Source organism: Neophocaena asiaeorientalis, unplaced genomic scaffold (assembly GCF_003031525.2).
Source record: "Neophocaena asiaeorientalis asiaeorientalis breed wild unplaced genomic scaffold, Neophocaena_asiaeorientalis_V1.1 scaffold15, whole genome shotgun sequence".
Taxonomy (NCBI): Eukaryota; Metazoa; Chordata; class Mammalia; order Artiodactyla; family Phocoenidae; genus Neophocaena; species Neophocaena asiaeorientalis.
The window spans coordinates 3918005-3939544 of NW_020185328.1; the positions used below are offsets into that span (position 1 = coordinate 3918005).

The 21540-nt window shown below is 40.4% G+C and overlaps 1 protein-coding gene across 2 annotated transcripts in view; it reads right to left on the minus strand.

Annotated features, from left to right (window-relative positions):
- The window catches only part of PTGER3 (prostaglandin E receptor 3), an 80283-nt gene extending 60496 nt beyond the window's left edge, over positions 1 to 19787 (minus strand). For both annotated transcript variants that reach the window (XM_024734614.1, XM_024734613.1), the window contains exon 1: positions 18663 to 19787. In XM_024734614.1, the coding sequence (XP_024590382.1) occupies positions 18663 to 19556 (894 nt within the window). In that variant the 5' untranslated portion in view covers positions 19557 to 19787. The remainder of the gene's footprint in view (positions 1 to 18662) is intronic.
- Between the last annotated feature and the right edge of the window lie 1753 nt (positions 19788 to 21540).

Sequence of the window (21540 nt, forward strand, 5' to 3'; positions counted from 1 at the left end):
TTTTTAATTCTGAAGATACCATATTATACCATCTCTAATAACAACTGAGGGCAACATAAATATACTGAAACTTTTGAGCATATTTTGAAGCATGTTTTTCCCCTCCTTTGTTAGTTTTATTGTTTCCCTATTGTTGCTAAAATTCCTCGTTGTTTAAATGTTATCCCCAGGGCACCTTTCCAAATAATCTTTTTGTTTTTTTCTTCTTTGGATACCAGGCATTGGAACAGCTGTTTTCTACCCACTGCTTCTAAATAACTTCTCTCTTGTTTTACAAAAACAATGCCGTTTCTCCCATCCTTGTATTTTTCAGTCTTTCTAAGAATTTTTATTACTAAGAACAATGTGGAAACAATAAAAGTTAACAAATAAAAGGAAAGGTGTAAAGTTTTTAAAAAAATGCTCACAGTTTTACTGTATAAATTAGTACCATTTTTCATTAGATACAAGCTGTACTGGTGGCTTTGGAATAAAAAAGAGTTGGGTGTGATTTGCTCAATACCATTTACCAACTGTGGGACTTAAAGCAAGTTTCTTACCCAGCAAATGAAAAAGTAATATAATAAAATAGATAAATATCTTCTACCTTGAAAAATTTATGTGAAGATTAAAAACCATGTAACATATGTAAAACTCTTAAGGCCAAATTTAAACCTCAATTTTCTGATTCCAAAGCTAGCATCCTCTTCAGTTTATTGCAACTTCATTTCTTCATTCATTCCACAATCATTTATTGAGTGCCTGCTATGGGCTACGAAGATTTATAGACAAATATGGCAAGGTCTCTGCTCTTTAGCAGTTTACAGTTTATAGTACATCAGGCGAATAAATGGATATTAACAAGAGGGAGGCCATTTCATTTAGCGGTTCATTACATAGGCTATAAAGTCAGACAAATCTAGATTTGAAGGTCAGCTCTGCTTTTTGTTAACTTTGTGACCTTGGGAAAGTTACTTAACATCTAAAAACCAATTTCCTCATCTGAAAAAGGAGATAAGAGTATCCTCTTGTAGTGCTGTTGACAGAAGAAAATGAGACTATGTCTGTGAAATGCTAAGCTCAGTGCCTGTTGTAAAGCAAGCACTTGTCTACTGTGGGCAATCATCCTCACTGTCATAATAAACACTACGACAATTGTAAATATAACTGTGCGTAATTAAGTAAAAAGGGTATGTGCATGCACTATGGAGTATAGAAGCAGAGCATTTGAATCAGTCTCCAGGATTAGGGAAGCTCTGTCCCCTAAAACAGCAGAAGCTTCTGGAGAGTTTTTAAATACGGAGTTCACACTTCTAAGTGTGAAATTGTGCGAGTCATTCTAGGAACTTCAGATTGATTTCTATGACTGAAGATAGGGATGCTGGGGGAGGAATGGAAAATGAGAGGTAAATGTGGCCAAATCCAAGATCTTAAGGATTAAACTAAGGAATCTGAAGCCTTTTAATCTGGGTGAGAGGGTGCTGGATGGAAACATGCCTGAATTCCATGTTAGAGAGTCACTGTGAACACACTAAGGTTCAGTAAGGTTCAGGCTCTTTTTCTTCTCTATAATTATAAGAAAAAAAAAAAAAAAAGACGAAAGCAGGTTTGCAAGAATCCCAATTGTACTGTATCATGCTAGAAGTTTTAAGACTGTCAAAACAAATTTTCTAATTTTGACTTTAGTCAAACACTTCCCCACTAAGCAATGAGAACTCAATAAACAGTTTTATTTGTTTTATAAATAGTTTAGTAAAAAGAATAATATTTGTGAATTGTACTAGCTGCAAAATGTTTGCCTAGTAAAACTTTACCACTGTATGTGAGTGTTCTAAACCTGAAGAGACAGACAGGATGAAATTGATGCTGCCCCTTAACAGAAAAAAACTCCTAAATTGTAGGTATCATGTTGAATGGAATCCTTTAACAGTCTGTTGTAGGACAAGCAAAATTTCTTGTCATTTCTACAGGGATTTTGACAGTATGTTCTCTAGAAACCCAAGCTCCTAAGAAGGGCAATCAATTAATGAATGAACGAAGATACTGCAGGAAACCTTTAATCACTGTAATTATATGACCCATCCAGTTTCTGTGATTATTGACTATTCTCAATCAATCTGTTCTTTTTTGTGTGACATTTTCAATGAAGTAACTTGAAAACGTTTTAGTAAACTAATAAAGAAAAGACAACCAACGTGAAAGAGATTTTTACAGCATAAAAAATCTAGCTGCTACCAATTTCTAGGGGTAGGATTGGGGAGCATTTTTTAATTGTTTAAATTTTAGTATGTGCAACTGAAAGATGAGGATAAAAATACCAAACTGATAAACTTGTGAAGACTAAGTGAGATAATAAACTAATTCTCAAGTTCTTCTTGCATATAGTAGGCATTCAATAAATATGTCCTTTTGTTTTGTGGGTCTCTTCAGCTTCCTCTCCACCAGTCTCACTACATTCCAACTCCCCAATAAATGACATGAACACACACATACACACAACACACACAGGTGTTGAAAGATACAACATTACTGTCATAATGTTTCTAAGGATGAATTAGATGATAACAGTGAACTCCCATCTTTTATTATTAATGCCCCAATTTTGACGAACTTTTTCTATATATTCTGGGTGGGAGAGAAATCTCAGCATATACCTCTCACTATCAGTTCCTACTTCGAAAACAAGTTGCTGCACGTGCCTAATCCTTCTTCTAGTAACCCCTTCATATAGCCCGGGGGGGAAAAAGCAGTCAGGTTTGCCCCCAGAACACAGAGACACAAAGAGCAATGGAGTTTGTAGTTCATCCTAACAGCACACAGCAAACTGTTTTGCAGCAAGATCTTGGCAGTGTGGCCTCATGCTCAGTATCTAGAATAGTCTATGTCCTGCCTCTTCTAAACCTGGCCTGCCAGCTTTCCCTCCGATATCCTTTTTACATAGGCCCTTTGTGCTTGGAGTCAGATTCTGCTGTTTGCAACCAAGAATCAAGTTGAGGGAGAAGACAAGAGATCTGATGTCAGAGGATATTTCCGCACTTCCTGAAATTGATCTACAGCAGAATTTAATTACAAATAGATGCTAAAGAAAAAAAAATCAAGATGTTCCCTAATATCTTTTATAGAGCAAAAGAGAAGAAATTAAGAAATTTACTTCTGGATCCAGGCAAATCCTTAATCTATTCTGGAGGAAATTATTACCATTAAGTAAATTCAAAAATATGCCACCCAGCCTGTGGGCTGTTAGCACATCCACTGATTTATAAAGAGAAAGTCACAGATTAACATCAAACCCAGACTGCAATTCACCCTTTATGGAAAAATCAAGAAAGAGCTTCCTTTTTCTTCTCCTGTTGCCTCACTGTGGTGTTGATGGCATATTTGTGAGCTTTCAGAGCCTTATACAGCTACCTCTGCTCCATTGGAAACTTCACATTACACTATTAGCTCACTTCTGGACAATTCTCTGAGCCTAAATCTTAACAAAACTCCCAATAGTCTTTGAAGATGAAGTGTGGTCCTGAAACTTTATGTCATGTATAACTGTTTCTTGTACTTACAAAAAAATAATAATAAAGAAGAAAGAAGGAGTGAGGGAGGGAGGGCCAAAGGGAGGAAGAGAGGAAGAAAGAGAGAAAGAAAGAGAGGAAGGAAGGAAGGGAGGGAGGGAGGGAGGGAGGAAGGAAGGAAGGAAGGAAGGAAGGAAGGAAGGAAGGAAGGAAGGAAGGAAGGAAGGAAGGAAAAGAAATTTGTTGAAACAGTCCTTCAAGAAGACATTGTCACTGAAATACTGTATTGCTACAAAGGCAAAATTAAACCCCTACATGCAGGCTATAAATATAAACCTATTAACCTAAAGCTCTGAAAAAAAGTATATGGGACTTAGCCAATGAGCTGTGAAGCTATGTTTTAGGTTGGTTCCTTAGAAGCAGAGCCTGAATTGGAGATTCTGACACAGGCAAGAAGTCAAAGTGAGAGATACAGAAAGAGAGAGTCCTGGCTTCTGTCTTCCACAAGGCCACCTCCACTCTGGGCACCCCCAGCAATTTATGTAAATCAAGAAATCCTCCCCCCACCCTTTTTTTTTCTTCTTAAACTAGCTTGCTTTAGCTTGGTCTGGATCTTCTTTGGGGATGATGATTCTTATAACATCCTACTATTGTATAAGCAAACTTTGCTTATTTCCCTTTCTCTCTGACTATTCCAACTCACATCTCAGAAAAAAAAAAAATAGCGCCCATTAGATAGCACTTAATCCTAAATCTGCCCATTGCTAGCTGTGTAAGCCTGGAGTGGTCACTTCCATTTTAAGGAGTCACAAGGAAAGTCATTTGTGGACAGATAGCCACCTCCCTACCAGAGGCTCAGAGAGGAAGACAGGACCCTATTTCTTGTCACAGTTACAGGACAAGGATTAGAGAAATCACAGAATGTCTTATAAACTCTTATCTCCAAAATGCTCTATGTGAATATATCCACTTCTCCACTCCAACCTCAGCTGTCATTGACCCTCACTTGGAGAACTTCAACACCTTCTATCTGGTCTCCCTGCTCCCACTCTGGCCTTTCTGCAATCCAGTCTTCACACAACTTTGAGAAGGATCTTTTAAAAATGTAAATCCAATGATGTCACTCCCTTGCTTCAAGTCTTCCAGTGTTCTCTTAAAATCATATCAAAACTCCTCTGCATGGTCTCACACAATCTGGATCCCAACACGGTCTCTGACTGCAATTCATGGCACTCTACTCTCTCCCTGCTCATCTCACTTCAGCCACACTGGACTTCTTTCTATCCCTTGAGCCCACCTTGAGGTGAGGGCCTTTGCTGTTCCTTCTGCTTAGAATGTTCTTCCTGGAGATCATTCATACCTGGTCCTTTCCTTTCACTCAGATCTCAGCTTAAATGTTACCTCTCATTTAAGAGGCACCTTTCTCTCAAGACCCCATCTACAAAAGTTTCCCAGCCTCCCTCTATCACATCACATTGCTTTATTTTCTCAACAGTATTTATCACAATCTGGCTTTCATCTAATTTAGTGATTGACTTTCTCCTTCCACTAGAATGCATGTTTCCTGAGAGCAGGAAACTAGTCTGCCTATTTAACTACTATATTTCCAGCACCTAGAACTGTGCCTAACACATAGTAGTTACTCAATAAACAATCACTGAATGCATGAATGGATAAATTCTGAATGGTCCCCAGCTTTTTTCCTATATTCAAAATTGACATGGAAAATAATGTTGCTTTTTTGAGTCACAACCTCAAGTTTCTCCAGGGAATCATTCAGTAAACAACACATTCCTTGAGGACAAGGACCATGCCATTGTTTTGTCAGGTTGTAGCACAGTGCCTCGCACACAACTGATATTCAATAAAATGTCACTTAAATGAATTAACACATCATGACTCCTGCCCCTGGCATTGTCAAGATAATTTCATGTTATTTTACTGTTTATTTACATTGATTTAGTAGAACTCCTTGATCCCTAACTTAGAAGTATAGTGTCATATAACTTTAAAAATAAAAGATATCTCTAATTAAATTTAGTATTGTTCCACATAAACCAAGGACAAGAATTAGCAACACTCCAATTCAACCAATATAAGGGAAATTAAATTTTTCTAATAGAAAGAACAGCTCAAGATGAATTGGGCTACATTGAGTCACCATGGCTTGGAGAAAAGAGCTTGGCCATTGATTCCCAGTTTGACTGCTTACGTTGAGTGTTACCTTGAATGAATCACTCAACCTCTTTTAGCTTTGGTTTCTTCGTTATCTGTATATTGGAACCTCATAGGGTTGTTGTAAGAAATAAAGAAAATTATTTGTGAGAAAGAGCCCAGAACATGAATGTAAGGCCTGAAACCATAAAGCTCCTAGAGGAAAACATAGGTGGTAAGCTCTTTGACATAGGTCTTCGTGATGATTTTTTGAATCTGACACCCAAAGCAAAAATGAACAAGTGGGACTACATCAAATTAAAAAGTTTTTCACAGCAAAGGAAACCATCAACAAAATGAAAAGGCAACCAACTGAATGGAAAAAAAAATTGTAATTCATATATCTGATAAGGGACTAATATCCAAAATACATAAAGAACTCATACAACTAAATAGCAAATAAACAATCATTTAAAAATGGGCAGAGGATCTGAATAGACATTTTTCCAAAGAAGACATACAGATGGCCAAAAAGCACATGAAAAGATGCTCGACATCACTAATCATCAGGAAGATGCAAACCAAAGTTACAATGAGATATTACCTCACATCTCTTAGAATGGCTATTATCAAAAAGATAAGAATTAACAAGAGCTAGTGAGGATGTGAAGAAAAGGAGACCCTTGTGCACTGTTGGTGGGAATGTAAATTGGTGCAACCACTGTGGAAAATGGTATGGAGGTTCTTCAAAAAATTAAAAATAGAGCTACCATACAATCCAGCAATTCCACTTCTGGGTAGTTATCGAAGCAAACAAAAACAATAACTTGGAAAGATATATGCATGCTCATGTTCACTGCAGTGTTATTTACAATAGCCAAGATACGGAAACAAAGTGCCCACTGATGGATGAATGAATAAAGAAGATACACCCACACACACAATGGAGTATTACTCAGTTACTCAGTCATGAAAAAAGACTAAAACTTGCCAATTGTGACAAAATGCATGGGCTTCCAAGGCATTATGCCATGTGAAATAAGTCAGAGAAAGACAAATATCGTATGTTCTCACTTACATGTAAAATCTAAAAAAATAACAACAACCAAGCTCAGAGACAGACAGAACAGATGGGTGGTTAACAGAGGTGAGGGTGAGGGTGAGAGAAATGGGTCAAAAGGTAAAAAGAAAAAAATTAATAATAATAATAAAAGAATATGTTAGAGGGTGAGAATTTACTGTGTGCCTAATGTTGTTTCCAGATCCTCAAAAATAAATAGATAGATAGATAAATAAATAAATTTTAAAAATAGAAGAAAAAAAGAAATGATACACAGTAGTATTTTATATTGTATATATTGTATTATACAATAAATATATAGTATTTATATTTTATATAATATATTAAAAACACTTAAAATGAATATACTAGATTCATTTGTGTCAACATGGATAAATCATAAAACATCACTGTTAATTGAAAAAAGGCAAACTGCAGAATAATATGTATAATATGATACCATTTTGTAATATACACACAAACAATACTAAAACAGTGTTCTGGAAAATCATAATAGTGATGACTTCTGGAAACTGAGGAGAAGAAGTATCTGTCACAGTCGGAAGTGGGATAATGAAGCTAACATTTATTAAGTGCTTATTAGTGTGATATGATGTTTAAGTGTTTTACATATATTATTACATTTGATCATAAAAGAAAGAGAGAGAGAGAGAGAGAGAGAGAGAGAGAGAAAGAAAGGAAAAGAAAGAAAGAAGGAAAGATAGAGCCTAGCACAATTCTTGCCTCTAAGAAAAATTTTTGTGCCCCTTAAAAAGCAATAAATTTCCTATAAGTAAAGGTATTCAAACAAAGCTTGGACAATTTCACCAAGAATATTCTAGAAAGAGATCAAACAAAACATTTGTTTTCCTAAATGACCTTTTATAAACCAAGAGATTTTATAAGGTCAACCTTCTTATTTTACAAACATACAACAGAAGTATAGACAAGCAATACAGCTTGTGCAAGATGAAATACAAATTCTTATTTCTAATTTTCTAGGCAATCTACCAACGCACTCCTCCCTCCCTTATCCCTCAGTCCCTATTTGACTCATAATATTTCTTGACTTTCTCAAGCATACTTCAACAAAAACAGATTTGCTTACCATTTCCAGCACACCTGGATCAATTTTTCCCTCTGTGCTTTCTGCACTGACTCTCACTCCCACTGCCAATTCTATACCAAGCTATGTCTCTCCTTCTTTCAAAGCAACACTTAAGGAAAAAAAGTTTATCCTTATTAATGTCTCTACATCTCCAACTGACCTCAGTACTCAAGGGCTCTGATGCCTCACTTTTCTAATTCATAAGGCAACCTGAGTGATCTTCTTAATACACAAAACAGAACAAATCACTCCCTTACTCAAAGCTAGTTGTTTTCTATCATACTTGAGATAAAAATCTATAAACTCCCAAACAAAAAATGACAGGGTTCTACATGGTTTGGCCCTGTCTACCTCCCTGGCTTCACCTTAAAGGCACCGCCCGTTTTACTCACTCTAATGTACCCATCTGGCCCTCTTTAAGTTACTCTAATGCTTCCAGCTCTTTCCTACACTGATAGCTTTGCAAGCTGCTCTTTCTTCCTCAAGTAACATCTTTCAAGATTCACCATAAATGACATTTTCTTAGGGAAGCACTCCTTAACCACCCCTGCATCCACCAATGCATCAAGAGAAGGTCCTCTTTGACACTTTCCCAAAGCACCTTTTTCTTGCCTTCATAACACACCCATTGTTTTAATGATGTATGTAAGGGAATGTCAGAAGCTGCCCCCTCTTCTCTGTTCAGGTGGGCAGAGCAAGTCACATTGGAGCAGATGTTACAAAAGTAAGAAACATTTACTTTGGTAAATGTAGAATGAGTAGATTTACACAGTGGAAACTTGTGTGGTACAACAAAGGAAAATCCACGCAACGACACCTGGTATAAATTGCTGATCACTTGGAAAGAGGTAGACCATCATATTTTCTGGAAAAAAGAGGCTGAGAAATCTAACCTCCTCTCCCAATACCTGAAGCCAAGAAACTTAAAGCACAGTAACTTTGGCTACATTCAGTAGAGGGAAAAGACATGGAAAGCCTTAAAAGAAAATTTACTGGACGAGAAAAACAAACTTGTGTGGGGATGATCTGAGTACAACCCAGAGCCTAAGGACCCAAGAGGGAAGGTTGGTTCCGGGCAGTATGTGGCCTGAGGTCAGCTACTCTCTGGGTCCTTACCCTGTAGCACAGTGGTTGCGCTCCAGGGAATTGCTGGTGAGCTTCAGGGCTGAAGTTATGGGTGTGAATTAATGTGCTCTCTAATGATTGCGCCCAAGCACGGACCCACTACAGCCTGGACAGGGACGTGCTCCATCAGGGCCTCACAGCAGCAGTGGAACAGCACTGCCCTTCAGCCCAGATAAGGCCAACCTGCAAAAGCTGTACCACGTGGCAGTGAAAGCAATCAGGGTAATGACCCATCAGACTGGTTACATTTGTTTATTGGAAGGATTGTTTATTCACTGTCAGTCTACCTTAGTGGATTGAAAGCTTCATGGAAGAAGCTAACATGTCTGTTTGGCTCACTCTCAGGGCTACCAAGTACAGCACAGATGGCACCCTGCTCCACAAGGACTGTCATGCACATAGAACATGATGTGAAGAGTGCCCCTTACAGCTATGTAACCGTTCAGCACCTACAACCGTAGGCGTCAGCCCTGGTTACCACCGTATCACCAGAGTGGCAGGCACGTAGCAAGCAGTAAATATTCACAGAATAATTGTATAACAGAATGCATGATCTACTCTGTCCATTTGCATACATTTGTATGATTTTTCTTAAGAAGTCTTTGGGTATGTTCCCCCACATATTTAATATAGTATGTCCAAAAGGAACGATTTTATTTATTTCGAACCACAGGAAGTCAGAACCGGAAGGAAGGTTAGAGTGATAACTGTTTTATCTTACTGATGAGGAAAGGGAAAACCAGAAAGATACAGTGACTTTTATCCTGTGGTAAAAAAGCCAAGACGAGAACCCTGGGCTCTTGCCTTCCAGTGCCTTATTCTATGGCCCTCACCTGCTTCTTCAATCACTTCCCCCTCTTTTTTTTTAAAACATCTTTATTGGAGTATAATTGCTTTACAATGGTGTGTTAGTTTCTGCTGTATGACAAAGTGAATCAGTTATACATATACATATGTTCCCATATCTCCTCCCTCTTGCATCTCCTTCCCTCCCACCCTCTCTATCCCACCCGTCTAGGTGGTCACAAAGCACCGAGGTGATCCCTGTGCTATGTGGCTGCTTCCCACTAGCTATCTATTTTACATTTGGTAGTGTGTATATGTCCATGCCACTCTCTCACTTCGTCCCAGCTTACCCTTCCCCCTCCCCGTGTCCTCAAGTCCATTCTCTACATCTGTGTCTTTATTCCTGTCCTGCCCATAGGTTCTTCAGAACCTTTGTTTTTTTTTTGGATTCCATACATACGTGTTAGCATGCAGTATTTGTTTTTCTCTTTCTGAATTATTTCATTCTGTATGACAGACTCTAGGTCCATGCAGCTCTATTTACAATAGCCAGGACATGGAAGCAACCACTTTCTCTTGCTCTTCTTACGAAACACAGGCAGAGGTCACTAACTGCTGTTTGTGCCTTTGACTGCTGAGGCAATAGTCTATTTGGGGAAATACTGATGTGTGTGGTCTACTTGACCCAAACAAGGAGGTTGGTAGCAGGATGCTATCAGGGAAATTTCATACATCAAGACCACAATGAAAGCTCCACTCTACTGGCTGGTGAATTTTTCAAGACGTGCCGTATCTTTCAGAATCTCTCTTTCAGCATTAACAACATACTCCTTTTTCCAAATTTTCATGAATCTCACCAAGAGCAGCATATTCTCAACCACAGAAAATGACACACTGAGTATTCAGAAAGAGGGACAGAAAAATCAAATTTACTTTTAGGAAATAAAAGATTAGTAAAAAGTGTATTTTTAAAATTATACTTTATTTTTATTAGATCAATAATTGCTTAAAATAAATACGCTTCCAGTTCCAATTTGGCCTTCTGTCTTTGTATTATCAAGATTTTTAAAAATAGTAATGCTATTTGGTGTAGAATTTATCCTATACTTATATTACATGCCTCTTACCTTAATTAGTATCTAATTTCCTTCTTTCTAACAGAATTAAAGTGTGAAAAATCAAGCCTCCTCTTCTGTCTCTGCCACCATCTTTCATTTTTAGATTTACAGTCCTCAAACACCTATTATAAAAATCAGTATGGTAAAATAATATATAGATTTTGAATAAGTGACAAGATCAGCCACTGAAATGTCCTCCTTATAAATGTTGCCCAAGAGTCTCGGAGGGCCATTGGATGGGAAAATTACACTTTGTGCTACTTGCAGATTGCAAATAATATTAATGTCTTGTCAGGACCTGGTCTAACTGTGAGGCAGTTTACAACTCTTTGTTTCTCATGCTGTGGTCTGATTTAAGGCTTGTGTGAACTCAGTTCTGGGCTGTGAGTCAGTGGTGGAGATTCTGTGCAGTCCCAACATCCCTGATCACCTGTGAAGAGATGAGGACAACCAAGGCACAGGTTCTATCCTTAAGAGGTCTGCAGAGTAATCTGACCTGGGACAGCAACTAGATGCTTGACTCATTTACATGAGGACAGGTCTGAGCACACCATGTCCCTGACTGGAAAGACAAGAGACACATTCTAGACAGAGGCCTTCAGAGCACGAGGTAGTGGGCACTCCTCCACGTTCAAGGGAAGGGTGAGATGGGATCCAGCATGTTTTAGATTTAGAGGGTTACCTGGCAGCTGTGTGGGCGAAAGCATTCCAGAGCTGAGAGAATGCAGAAGAGTGATGGCGACAGGGGGAGAAGAGGAGGAATGAATTACAGTAACTTGTAAAAATTTATGCACCATTTTTCTTATTTTATTTTTTTCTTTTTTTTTCCTTTATTGGAGTATAATTGCTTTACAATGGTGTGTTAGTTTCTGCTTTACAACAAAATGAATCAGTTATATATATACATATGTTCCCATATCTCTTCCTTCTTGCGTCTCCCTCCCTCCCACCCTCCCTATCCCACCCCTCCAGGCGATCACAAAGCACCGAGCCGATCTCCCTGTGCTAGGCGGCTGCTTCCCACTAGCTATCTACCTTACGTTTGGTAGTGTATATATGTCCATGCCTCTCTCTCACTTTGTCACAGCTTACCCTTCCCCCTCCCCATATCCTCAAGTCCATTCTCTAGTAGGTCTGAGTCTTTATTCCTGTCTTACCCCTAGGTTCTTCATGACATTTTTTTTTCCTCTTAAATTCCATATATATGTGTTAGCATATGGTATTTGTCTCTCTCTTTCTGACTTACTTCACTCTGTATGACAGACTCTAGGTCTATCCACCTCATTACAAATAGCTCAATTTCGTTTCTTTTTATGGCTGAGTAATATTCCATTGTATATATGTGCCACATCTTCTTTATCCATTCATCTGATGATGGACACTTAGGTTGTTTCCATTTTTGGGCTATTGTAAATAGAGCTGCAATGAACATTTTGGTACATGACTCTTTTTGAATTATGGTTTTCTCAGGGTATATGCCCAGTAGTGGGATTGCTGGGTCATATGGTAGTTCTATTTCTAGTTTTTTAAGGAACCTCCATACTGTTCTCCATAGTGGCTGTATCAATTTACATTCCCACCAACAGTGCAAGAGGGTTCCCTTTTCTCCACACCCTCTCCAGCATTTATTGTTTGTAGATTTTTTGATGATGGCCATTCTGACTGGTGTGAGATGATATCTCATTGTAGTTTTGATTTGCATTTCTATTTTTTTCTCAAAAGTCACATTCTCCACCACATTTCCCCACCAGTTAACTATAACTAATCAAGCTACGAAACATCACTTGTCTCTTTTCTCCAGTTTCCTGGGGGGAAGGTCTGTCTGAAGACAAGAAGTCAACATTATCATCCAGTAAAACATCATAGTAGTATTCCTAATATGGAAGAAATATTCCCTATTATTTTCACATACATTTATTTTGGTTTTCATTACAATCCTGTGAAATAGGCTGAGTAGGTGTTTTTACTCTTATTTACAAAAAAAAAGGAAAATAGTTCCCAAAGATATCAAGTAAACTGTTTAAGGTCACACAATGAATTACGTATGTCACTGGGACCAGACGCTGTCTTTTGATTTACGTGCTCAGATATTCAGTTAATAAGATCCTCTAGAGAGGATCAGTCAAGGCTCCTCTAACAAAGTGACTGCTAACTTGGGAACTTAACCAGTCCAAGATGGGTGACTGCTCGGCAGCAATAGCTGAATGATTGAGGGCTGAAGTGTAAAGTGGGAAAATGGAGACAAAAGTGTTCTGAGTAAAGGGAACAGATTCACCATTCCATAGTGCTACTTCCGTGTGCATGTGTCCCTCTCATGAAAAAACTCACTGTTCAACTGTCATTTCTATGTAAGAATGAATTACTATGTTTACTATAAAAAGTTGACATATACTCAAGAGACAAGATATAAGAGGAATCCCCAAAATTAGGTTCCTTCTTTAGTTACTTTCATTAATCTATGAAAACTGGAATTTTCTAGGGAAAATGGGGACTTGAGAGGCCATCTAATAATCCTCAAGAAGCATGGTAGGAGTTGACATACAAACTTCTTACTTACCTCTATGACAAGGAATTGAGGGGAAAAGGGAGATTCAGAATGTGACATGTTACAGTTGTAGATCTTAAGAGTTGCAAGGCAAGAATGAGATGCATGTGGAACCCTGGTGGATCATAAAAATGCTACCCATATGTGAGGAGTTTGAAGGAGGACTTCCCTCCCTGCTTCCCCACACTGTAAGGCAAGGACTAAAAACTGAAACATGACACCCAGTACCCCTCACTACTACCTCTCAGCTCCCCCAGACGAATCATCAATCATCCTCTGTTACAAATGCCTGTAGTGCATATTTCTGAGTGTTATTCCCAGAAAACTGATCCTACGGAAACTTTCATAATTGAGTTATTGACCTTTACAGCTTTTTCAAGAGAAAGGCCAGTGAGTCACAATTATGCTACAACTCTAGACCATCTGAATTTCTACAAATATGATGGCTTAAGAATTTGTTTAATTCTTGGCTCTCTCTGACAAACTCAAAATTTTAAAAAATCTATATTTTTAAGCCCTGATTTATGCCATTAATTTTCAAGTTATACTTGCTTCTGGATATATCATTTAGATAATCTGCCATCTCCATATGCATGGTGTCCCAAAACCCTAGAAGCCCCCATTCTTATAAAAAAACAATTGACCAAGCAGTCTCCTTCCCAAATTTCTCATTCTGGATCATTAAACTTTGATTCTCCCAAATCTCTCATAATTCTTCTGAGCATAACAAATGGAAAAAGACCTTAGATATTAGCTCTACTTTTGCACTTTACAGATAAGAGGATACATAACTTGCCCAGTACTACTATTAGGACCAGAATTCTTGGCTTTTATCTAAGCTAAACAAACAGATCAACGACAACAATAAAAAATTAAAAATAAACTCAGAGTCAGATATCTTGAATTAGAAATCTGGTTCTAAAATTCTTTATACTTGTGTTCTTCATCTGAATGATGTAGAAAATAGTGGCAATCTCACAGCATGCAGTTAAATGAGGTAATATATGTGAAAATATTCACCTCAAAGAATAGGACACAGTAGATGTATAAGAAATGTTTGGTAAATCAATCACTCCTTAAATTGACCATTTCTAACAGCAATAGTTCTCTCTTACATTTCTTTCTCTGACTTATCTCTTCCCATGGTATCTACCCTTAGAGCCTAACCCACCTGCAGAAGCAAGTTGTAACTGATCTCACTTTCCCATTTTCCAGTCCAAATCTATCCACACACTACAGCCCTGCCAATGTTTTCAAAACTCATCCCCCTATTCAAAAACCCAAAATAGAGGTTCTATGGCCTACTGGCAAAAGAACACAGTCCTCAGCCTGTGTTCATCCTAACTACCTCAATCCGGCCACAGGAACCTTTTCAAACCATTCCTCCCGTGGTTCCAGTGTGCACCCTCTGTATTTATGGGCTGGGTCCACAGACACACACATTCTCAGCCATGAGGTCAAGCTATGCCATCCCAGTTCTTCCTGGAAGCCTACTCTGGCAAATTCAGAGAGACTTTCTTCCCAGAGCCAAAGGCACTATTAATTACATCCAATCTTGTATTGTTCTCTAAGTTTTTCACTCATAAATGTGGAAATTCTACTTCTCTGAACAGATTATAACGCTTTGACCAGTTGTTAATAAGTCTACTTAATATCCCTTCCATAGTGCTTAAAATGTATTGTAGTAAACTCAAAAAAAAAAAAAAGTCTGAGTAATCTCAATTCTTATAAAAACAAATTATAGACGTTTTTTCCTATAATGTCGATTCACATGTTTAATCATTTTCCCTGAAGCAACATCCTGAACATGGCAGAAATTAATAGGCAGAGAGAATTAGCAATTTGATAATTCTTTTTAATACTATAAAATAGTATTACTTCTGTAAAATAATGTATTGCATCCATTTATCACATGAAGTATATTTAAGACAAATTTCCTTTGTCAAAATATAACCTTAAATTAAAAGAAAACTTACATCTATATTGCAAAACATCTCCTTGAATCAAAGCATCCCTGTCGGCATCTGTGGATGTTGAGCAGGGAATTTGCTAGTTCAAGATTAAAGGCAAAAGTTTCTAAGACTGCTTTTATCCAGTTCCAAAGTTGTAGACAAGAAACTCTGTTCCTCATACCTCTCTTTTCACAATGTTGATAGTTAGCTTTATATCTACTATTTTTAAGACAGCTATAGCCCACGTTCTACCTGTTTGAGGAGTACCAGGTGTACAAAAGTATAAAATGTAGTCATGGCTTCCTCTAAACAACAGCCTCAGGTTATTCCTGCTTCTGGAAACTTGGCTATCATGTCAAACAGCTGGACTATTTGGTGAGTTCATAAAAAAAGTAACAAAAATAATAAGTCAAACAGATTGCATTGCTGAGTCAACTGTCTGATTCCAACAGAATTTGATGCCTCACATAAATATCAACTAAGAACTGTAGTCCATCTACCAACGGTGACATCATTTCCCACTGTAGTCTCACTTAATTTCACATTTTCTATTGTACTTTGTAAAGTTTCTGGGAAAAAAAGAAGGTAAAAAAGCTTTTGTTTGCACCATAGATAAACCCTCAATTTAAGTATTGGCATAGCAGGAACTTGTAGCAGTTGGGATGTTTTCTTATTATGGTATCTCTACTCTGCTAAGTTTTTCAGCAATGACAACTGAATATTATTATAGTTATGATAGTTTTCCAAGATAAGATATGCTCAGGGTCTTTTTAAGTAAGGAGTTTGGATAATTAGATTAGTATCCTATACCCAATTCAGAGAAAGCTAATAGGGAATCTATGTTTTATAGTTAGGAAAAAAGTATAAAAGACAATCTCTCACTTCAACATTAATACACTGAAAATTCAATTCACTAAATTCTAGTGTTTTCATTCTTATAATTCGCTAACCTATTAAGAAAGCAGTTTTGCCAGCTTCTTTCCTTTGAAATAATTCCAACTTTGTACTGTAGATCTTTCTGACGATAGTTGGAGATTTAATTTCAATGGTGCACAAAACAGAAGATAGAATAATTTCCTTTAGTTTAAAAAATACCTATTTTGGAAACCACGAATTTCTTCTCTTTGATACGATGACATGTTGAATTTAAGTTTAATGTTTTTATGAGAACTGAATGAATAAAGTATCTGATAAAATGCAGCAAACCAACAAATATTTTAATTGCAGCTATTAATTGAAATTAAATAAGATGAATTCCAAATACAGTCTTTCTTAAGAGAGTGAGTTTGGCCATCCTAGATTGCAATTTTCAGAACTGATCTAAAGTCTTCCTAAGGTTACTATGCTCATCATATTAGGATCAAAAGTTTTGAAATAAAAACCACACTACATAGTTTCTCTTCTACTTAAAAAAAAAAATCAACTATAAGTCTGGGTAACTGTATGAGTAAGCACTTTATTTGTATCATTTACCTTTTTTCTTGGATATATAGAGTACAGATATAAAGAGTGTGATAGAACAAACTCAGATATGTTGGCCTCAAATGACTGTTATGAAAAATTCAAATACTCTGTTTGCCTTTAAAGTTATGTTAATTATCAACTTTAGCAAAGTGCTTATTACTTAGAACTTTTTTTTCCTTCTATTTGGCCACCTACACACCACAGAAGTAAATATGTCTAAAATTGGTGCTGGCTTTGATAAGCCATGGTGATGACATCAGCCTAGGTTCTAGCTCCCGGAATGCAGACCTGAGACCTTACAGCGATTTGTGGGCTATGAGGTTCCAACATAACTCTCCTTGTCACCACCTATTACTGATTGGGAGCCAAGACTCCTGCTCTAAATATACTACACCAGTTAAATACAGGTATTTTATAATATCTTTGTTGTCAAATGCAGGGGAGGGTGAGGGGGAAAAGGAACTACAGTTCTTATAGAATAGCAGGGATTTAAAACTATACATGGTGCACAACAAGGTTAATATACTTAATACCATGTAACTGTACACTTAAAAGTGATTAAAATGGCAAATTTCATGTTATGTGTATTTTATCACAATTAAAAAAAGAAAACTACGGGATTTCCCTGGCAGTCCAGTGGTTAAGACTCCATGGTGCCAATGAAGGGGGCACAGGTTCCATCCCTGGTGGGGGGGAAGTAAGATCTTGGGTGCTGCTGTGCCTGTCCAAAAAATTTAAAACACAGAAGACAGGAAAAGAAAACAGAAAGAAAAAATATACGTGGGTGGGTTCTGAAAACCGTGCCATGGGATTCAGGAGTTTTTCACAACTGTCTAATAAATTTCCAGGTCCAATATATCACCTGTTATAACCCTGTCACAGTGACCAGATTGCTCTTTCAGGAACATCTACTAAGCCAGGCTGCTTGAGGCCTAAAAAAGCAACCATTCATCAGGAATTAGTAAACAGCACTTACACAAAATGTCTAGCTAAAAGTATCCCAGAGGAAAACATGGAAAGTACGAATGTAAGAGAGAGCGTTAGACTAGGAGCATGTGGAAACTCACTTGCTCCCAAGCTGTGGCCCTCGTGGGGAGCCAGGAAGTGCAGGAACCTCTACTTCCTATCCCAGGATTGGCCTTGCCATCAGCCCTGCACGGTAGCCACAAGGACAAGCAAAGGCTGGTCAGGGGGAGTTACCAAGTCTCAGGGCCCACTGGCTGACTGTCGGTTCAAGCATTTCCTAGAGGGAGAGGGTACAGCACAATTTGAAGGGGCTGAGGCTGCCCGAGCGGCAGGATGCTTCTTCACTCTCCTGCCTCCCTTCAGGAGTGAGCCTGTAAGCAACGTGAGCGCTGGCTGCTCTGGGAGGGCAAGCAGTGGCTCAGAGACTGCAAGACGGCTGTGCCTGTCTGCAGTGGGTCGCAGGTAAAGTACTTCTGCAGCCTGAAAATCGACTCAACCTGCGAGAGGTATTTGAAATAGGAGAAAACCCAGAGCACCGAGCTACCGTTGTCATCGCCATCCTGCTCCCAATGCACCCGGGAGAAACCTCTATTTCTGCACAAGCACTGAAATGATACCTGGGTATCCTCTTACTCTCTCCCGTTAGAACGTGAGCAGCCCTGTGGTCCCCATGCGTGTACAATCAGAGCCTAATGCGATGCCTGGCACTTGGAAGGGGCTCAGCAAGTAAGTGAGGAGCTCAGCTCTGAAGCCGCGACCAAGATGGCACAGGCAGAGCGCTCTCCAAAGTTCTGTGCTTGCAAACACATCCCTGCAGGTGCTGCCATTTCCAAAAATCTCCATTGCCCGCCGGCGCGCACGCTCCCACCCCGAACTCCCCACGCCCTGCAACTACCTACCAGCAACGGCGACCAGCAGACCGACAGCACGCACATGATCCCCATGAGCTGGATAGCCGTCTCGGTCGTGATCCGGCCCCACTGGGCGCTGGACTGCGACGCCGTGGCCTTGGCCCGGCAGCGGGACACTAGGGCCTTAATGGTGGCCAAGTTGCAGGCGAAGGTGACTGCCAGCGCTGACAGCCCCAGGAAAGCAAAGGAGGAAGCGAAGAAAATGTTGCCCCGGTTGTGCGAAGGGCTAGTCCCATTGCCCCCTGCCCCGGTGTTAATGAAGCACCACGTCCCGGGCCACTGGATGGTGTACTGACCCACGCCCAGCACCGGCAGTAGGGCGAAGGCGAGCACCGCCAGCCACACGCCGAGCAGCACGGCGCGGGTGGAGCTCGTTTTCATGTGGCTCGCGTACCAGTGCGGCGCCCGGGTGGCCAGCGCCCGCTCGACGGCCATGGCACTGGCGATGAAGAGCGAAGAGAGCCCAAAGACGGTCATGATGAGTCCGAAGAAGGTGCACAGCCTCCCAGACGGGTCGAGCTGCTCCCAGCGCTGGTGGGACAGGTACAGGACGATGACCACTGGGCTGGTGAGCAGCTGCCCGACCAGGTCGGTGAGCGCCAGCCAGCCGATGCATAGCAGGAACGACTTCTTGCGCTTGCTCTCCCGGCGCCGGTAGCTCTGAGACACGAGCAGCATGGCCAACGCGTTGCCCACGAAGCCAGTGATCAGCATGGTCATCGGAAAGGCTACAGACACCGAGCCGAAATCCTCGCCGGGCCCCGCGGGACGCGTTAGGTTGCTCCGCGCCTCAGCGGAGCGCTCCGGCGCCCAGATGCCGGGGTAGGAGTGGTTGAGGCGCGTGCAGAAAGGGGAACTCGCATGGCCCCGCGTCTCCTTCATACTGTCTTCGAGGTGAGGAAGGAACGGAGCCCTGAGAGCAGCGACGAGAGCCGGCCGACCGGACGCGGGAGGCGGCGGTTGTCAGTGGAGACTGGGACTGGGGCTGGGGCTGGGGCCGCGGCGGAGCTGCCCTCCATGATGCGGGGCTCAGCCGCCGCCTCACTTCGCCACTTCGGCGGCGGCGGCGGCGGGGCTTTCCGGAGACACAGGCAGCCGCGCAGTCGGCTCCGGGATGCGTCCGGCTCCCAGGCGTGTGGAGGTGCTATAAGCCCGAGGGGGGCGGGGCGCCCGTGGGTGTCGGCCAAAGTGCTGTGGGAGGGGATGCGGCAGAAACTGAGCGCCTCTCTCGGCTGCTGCGCGACCAATGCCTTGGCCGCCTGGGCTCGGCAAATCCCCCGGAGGACTCCTCTCGAAATGTTCCAAATCCTGGCCAGAGCGGACGCCCAGCCAGGCTGCCGTGCCCGGCTCCGCGCCTCCTCCGGTTCTCTGCCAGAGGAGCGTCCGTGGGCGGCGGGGGCTACAGTGTCTCCCTGGTCTACCCCACCTCAGCCAAGTTGCCAAGGCGGACCTGAGCGCCGGCCCTCCCCCTTCTCCATCCACAGACGCTTGTGCAAGGACCAGGTCTTCCTCCTGAAGCTCTTTTGTAACCCTGGCAAGTGTCATTCACCTGACGCTGAGCAATCTAAGCAGAACACTCTCCCGTTGCATAGATGAGCCTGAACATTTTTTTCCCTTTCTGCTTCGGGACTCTAGCATGATCATGAGCGGACCAAGTTGCTCTGTCCCCAGGGGCACACTGAAATTATAAAACTAATAGTGCCTCGGGATTTAAGGGGATAGGTACAGGAAAGCAAAATAAAATCAGATGGTCGAATTCAAAAATAAAGAAATCCCAACTACCAACCTACCCCCATCCCCCGCCTAAATTCTTCCCCTTCATTAAAAAAAAAAAAAAAGTTAGCTAGGGCAAAAGTGACTAGAGGCAGGTGGCAGCCACTCACTACCTCACTCTTCCACTATCTCAGTGCATCTGAGATATTGAAATCAAAGGCTGCTTGCCCTTGGGAGTGAAGGCGGGGTGGGGCGGAGGGAAAAGGCAAGTTCTTACAAAGTCTCCAACCATCTTTCTCCACCCCTGGCCCATTCCTATGCAATTAGGACTGGAAACTGCATTTAGATGTTATGTAGGCCTTCACATTTAGTGAAAATGGGCATAATCGCCTAGTAACATCTTTTACTAAGCCAATATTTTATGTTTCACAACAATTTTCCCATTTTTTTTCAGACATCCTCCAAGGTCCTGTTGCTATTATTATTATTCCCCTTTTAAGGTGAGGTAACTGAGGCTCCATGAAGTTAAAGGATGTGCCCAAGTCTTTCAGCAATTCTCCAGTCTCCATCTTCTTATTTGAAGCACAGTTTTCTTTACATAGGTACCATAACCACTCTCAACAGGTGAAAATCTAGGTACTATAACCACTCTCAACAGGTGAAAATCAGTGGTAAGACCAGCTGTTCTCAAATCTAGGGAAAGCCTGGTTTTTCTGCCTCTTCATCTTGACCGGGAAATGAAAAGATCTTAAAATTTACAAACTTCATTTTTCCTCATATTTAAGAAATTAGACCTAATCATATAGCACTATGAAGACCATTACTCAGACTTCAGCTTGACTTTCAGAGCAAGCCCCGGTCAGTTCAGTTCTTCATGTTGATATTCTTATTGGGTGTAAATCAGTGGTAGTAAATGAGAATGGAATATGTTCCCCTGCATTCTTTCTTTCTATGCTGTTGTTTTCTTTATGAGAGCTTGAAAAAAGAAAAAATCATTATAGGCCTATATAGTTTTTAAAGGAGAAAAAAGCAAAAATGTAATGTAAACTCTATTTTAGCAACATACATTAATCATATCACTAATTTCACTTTGTGTTTTACTGTTAAAATTTTTTTTTTTTTTTTTTTTTATTGTTGGGGGTAGGAGTTTATT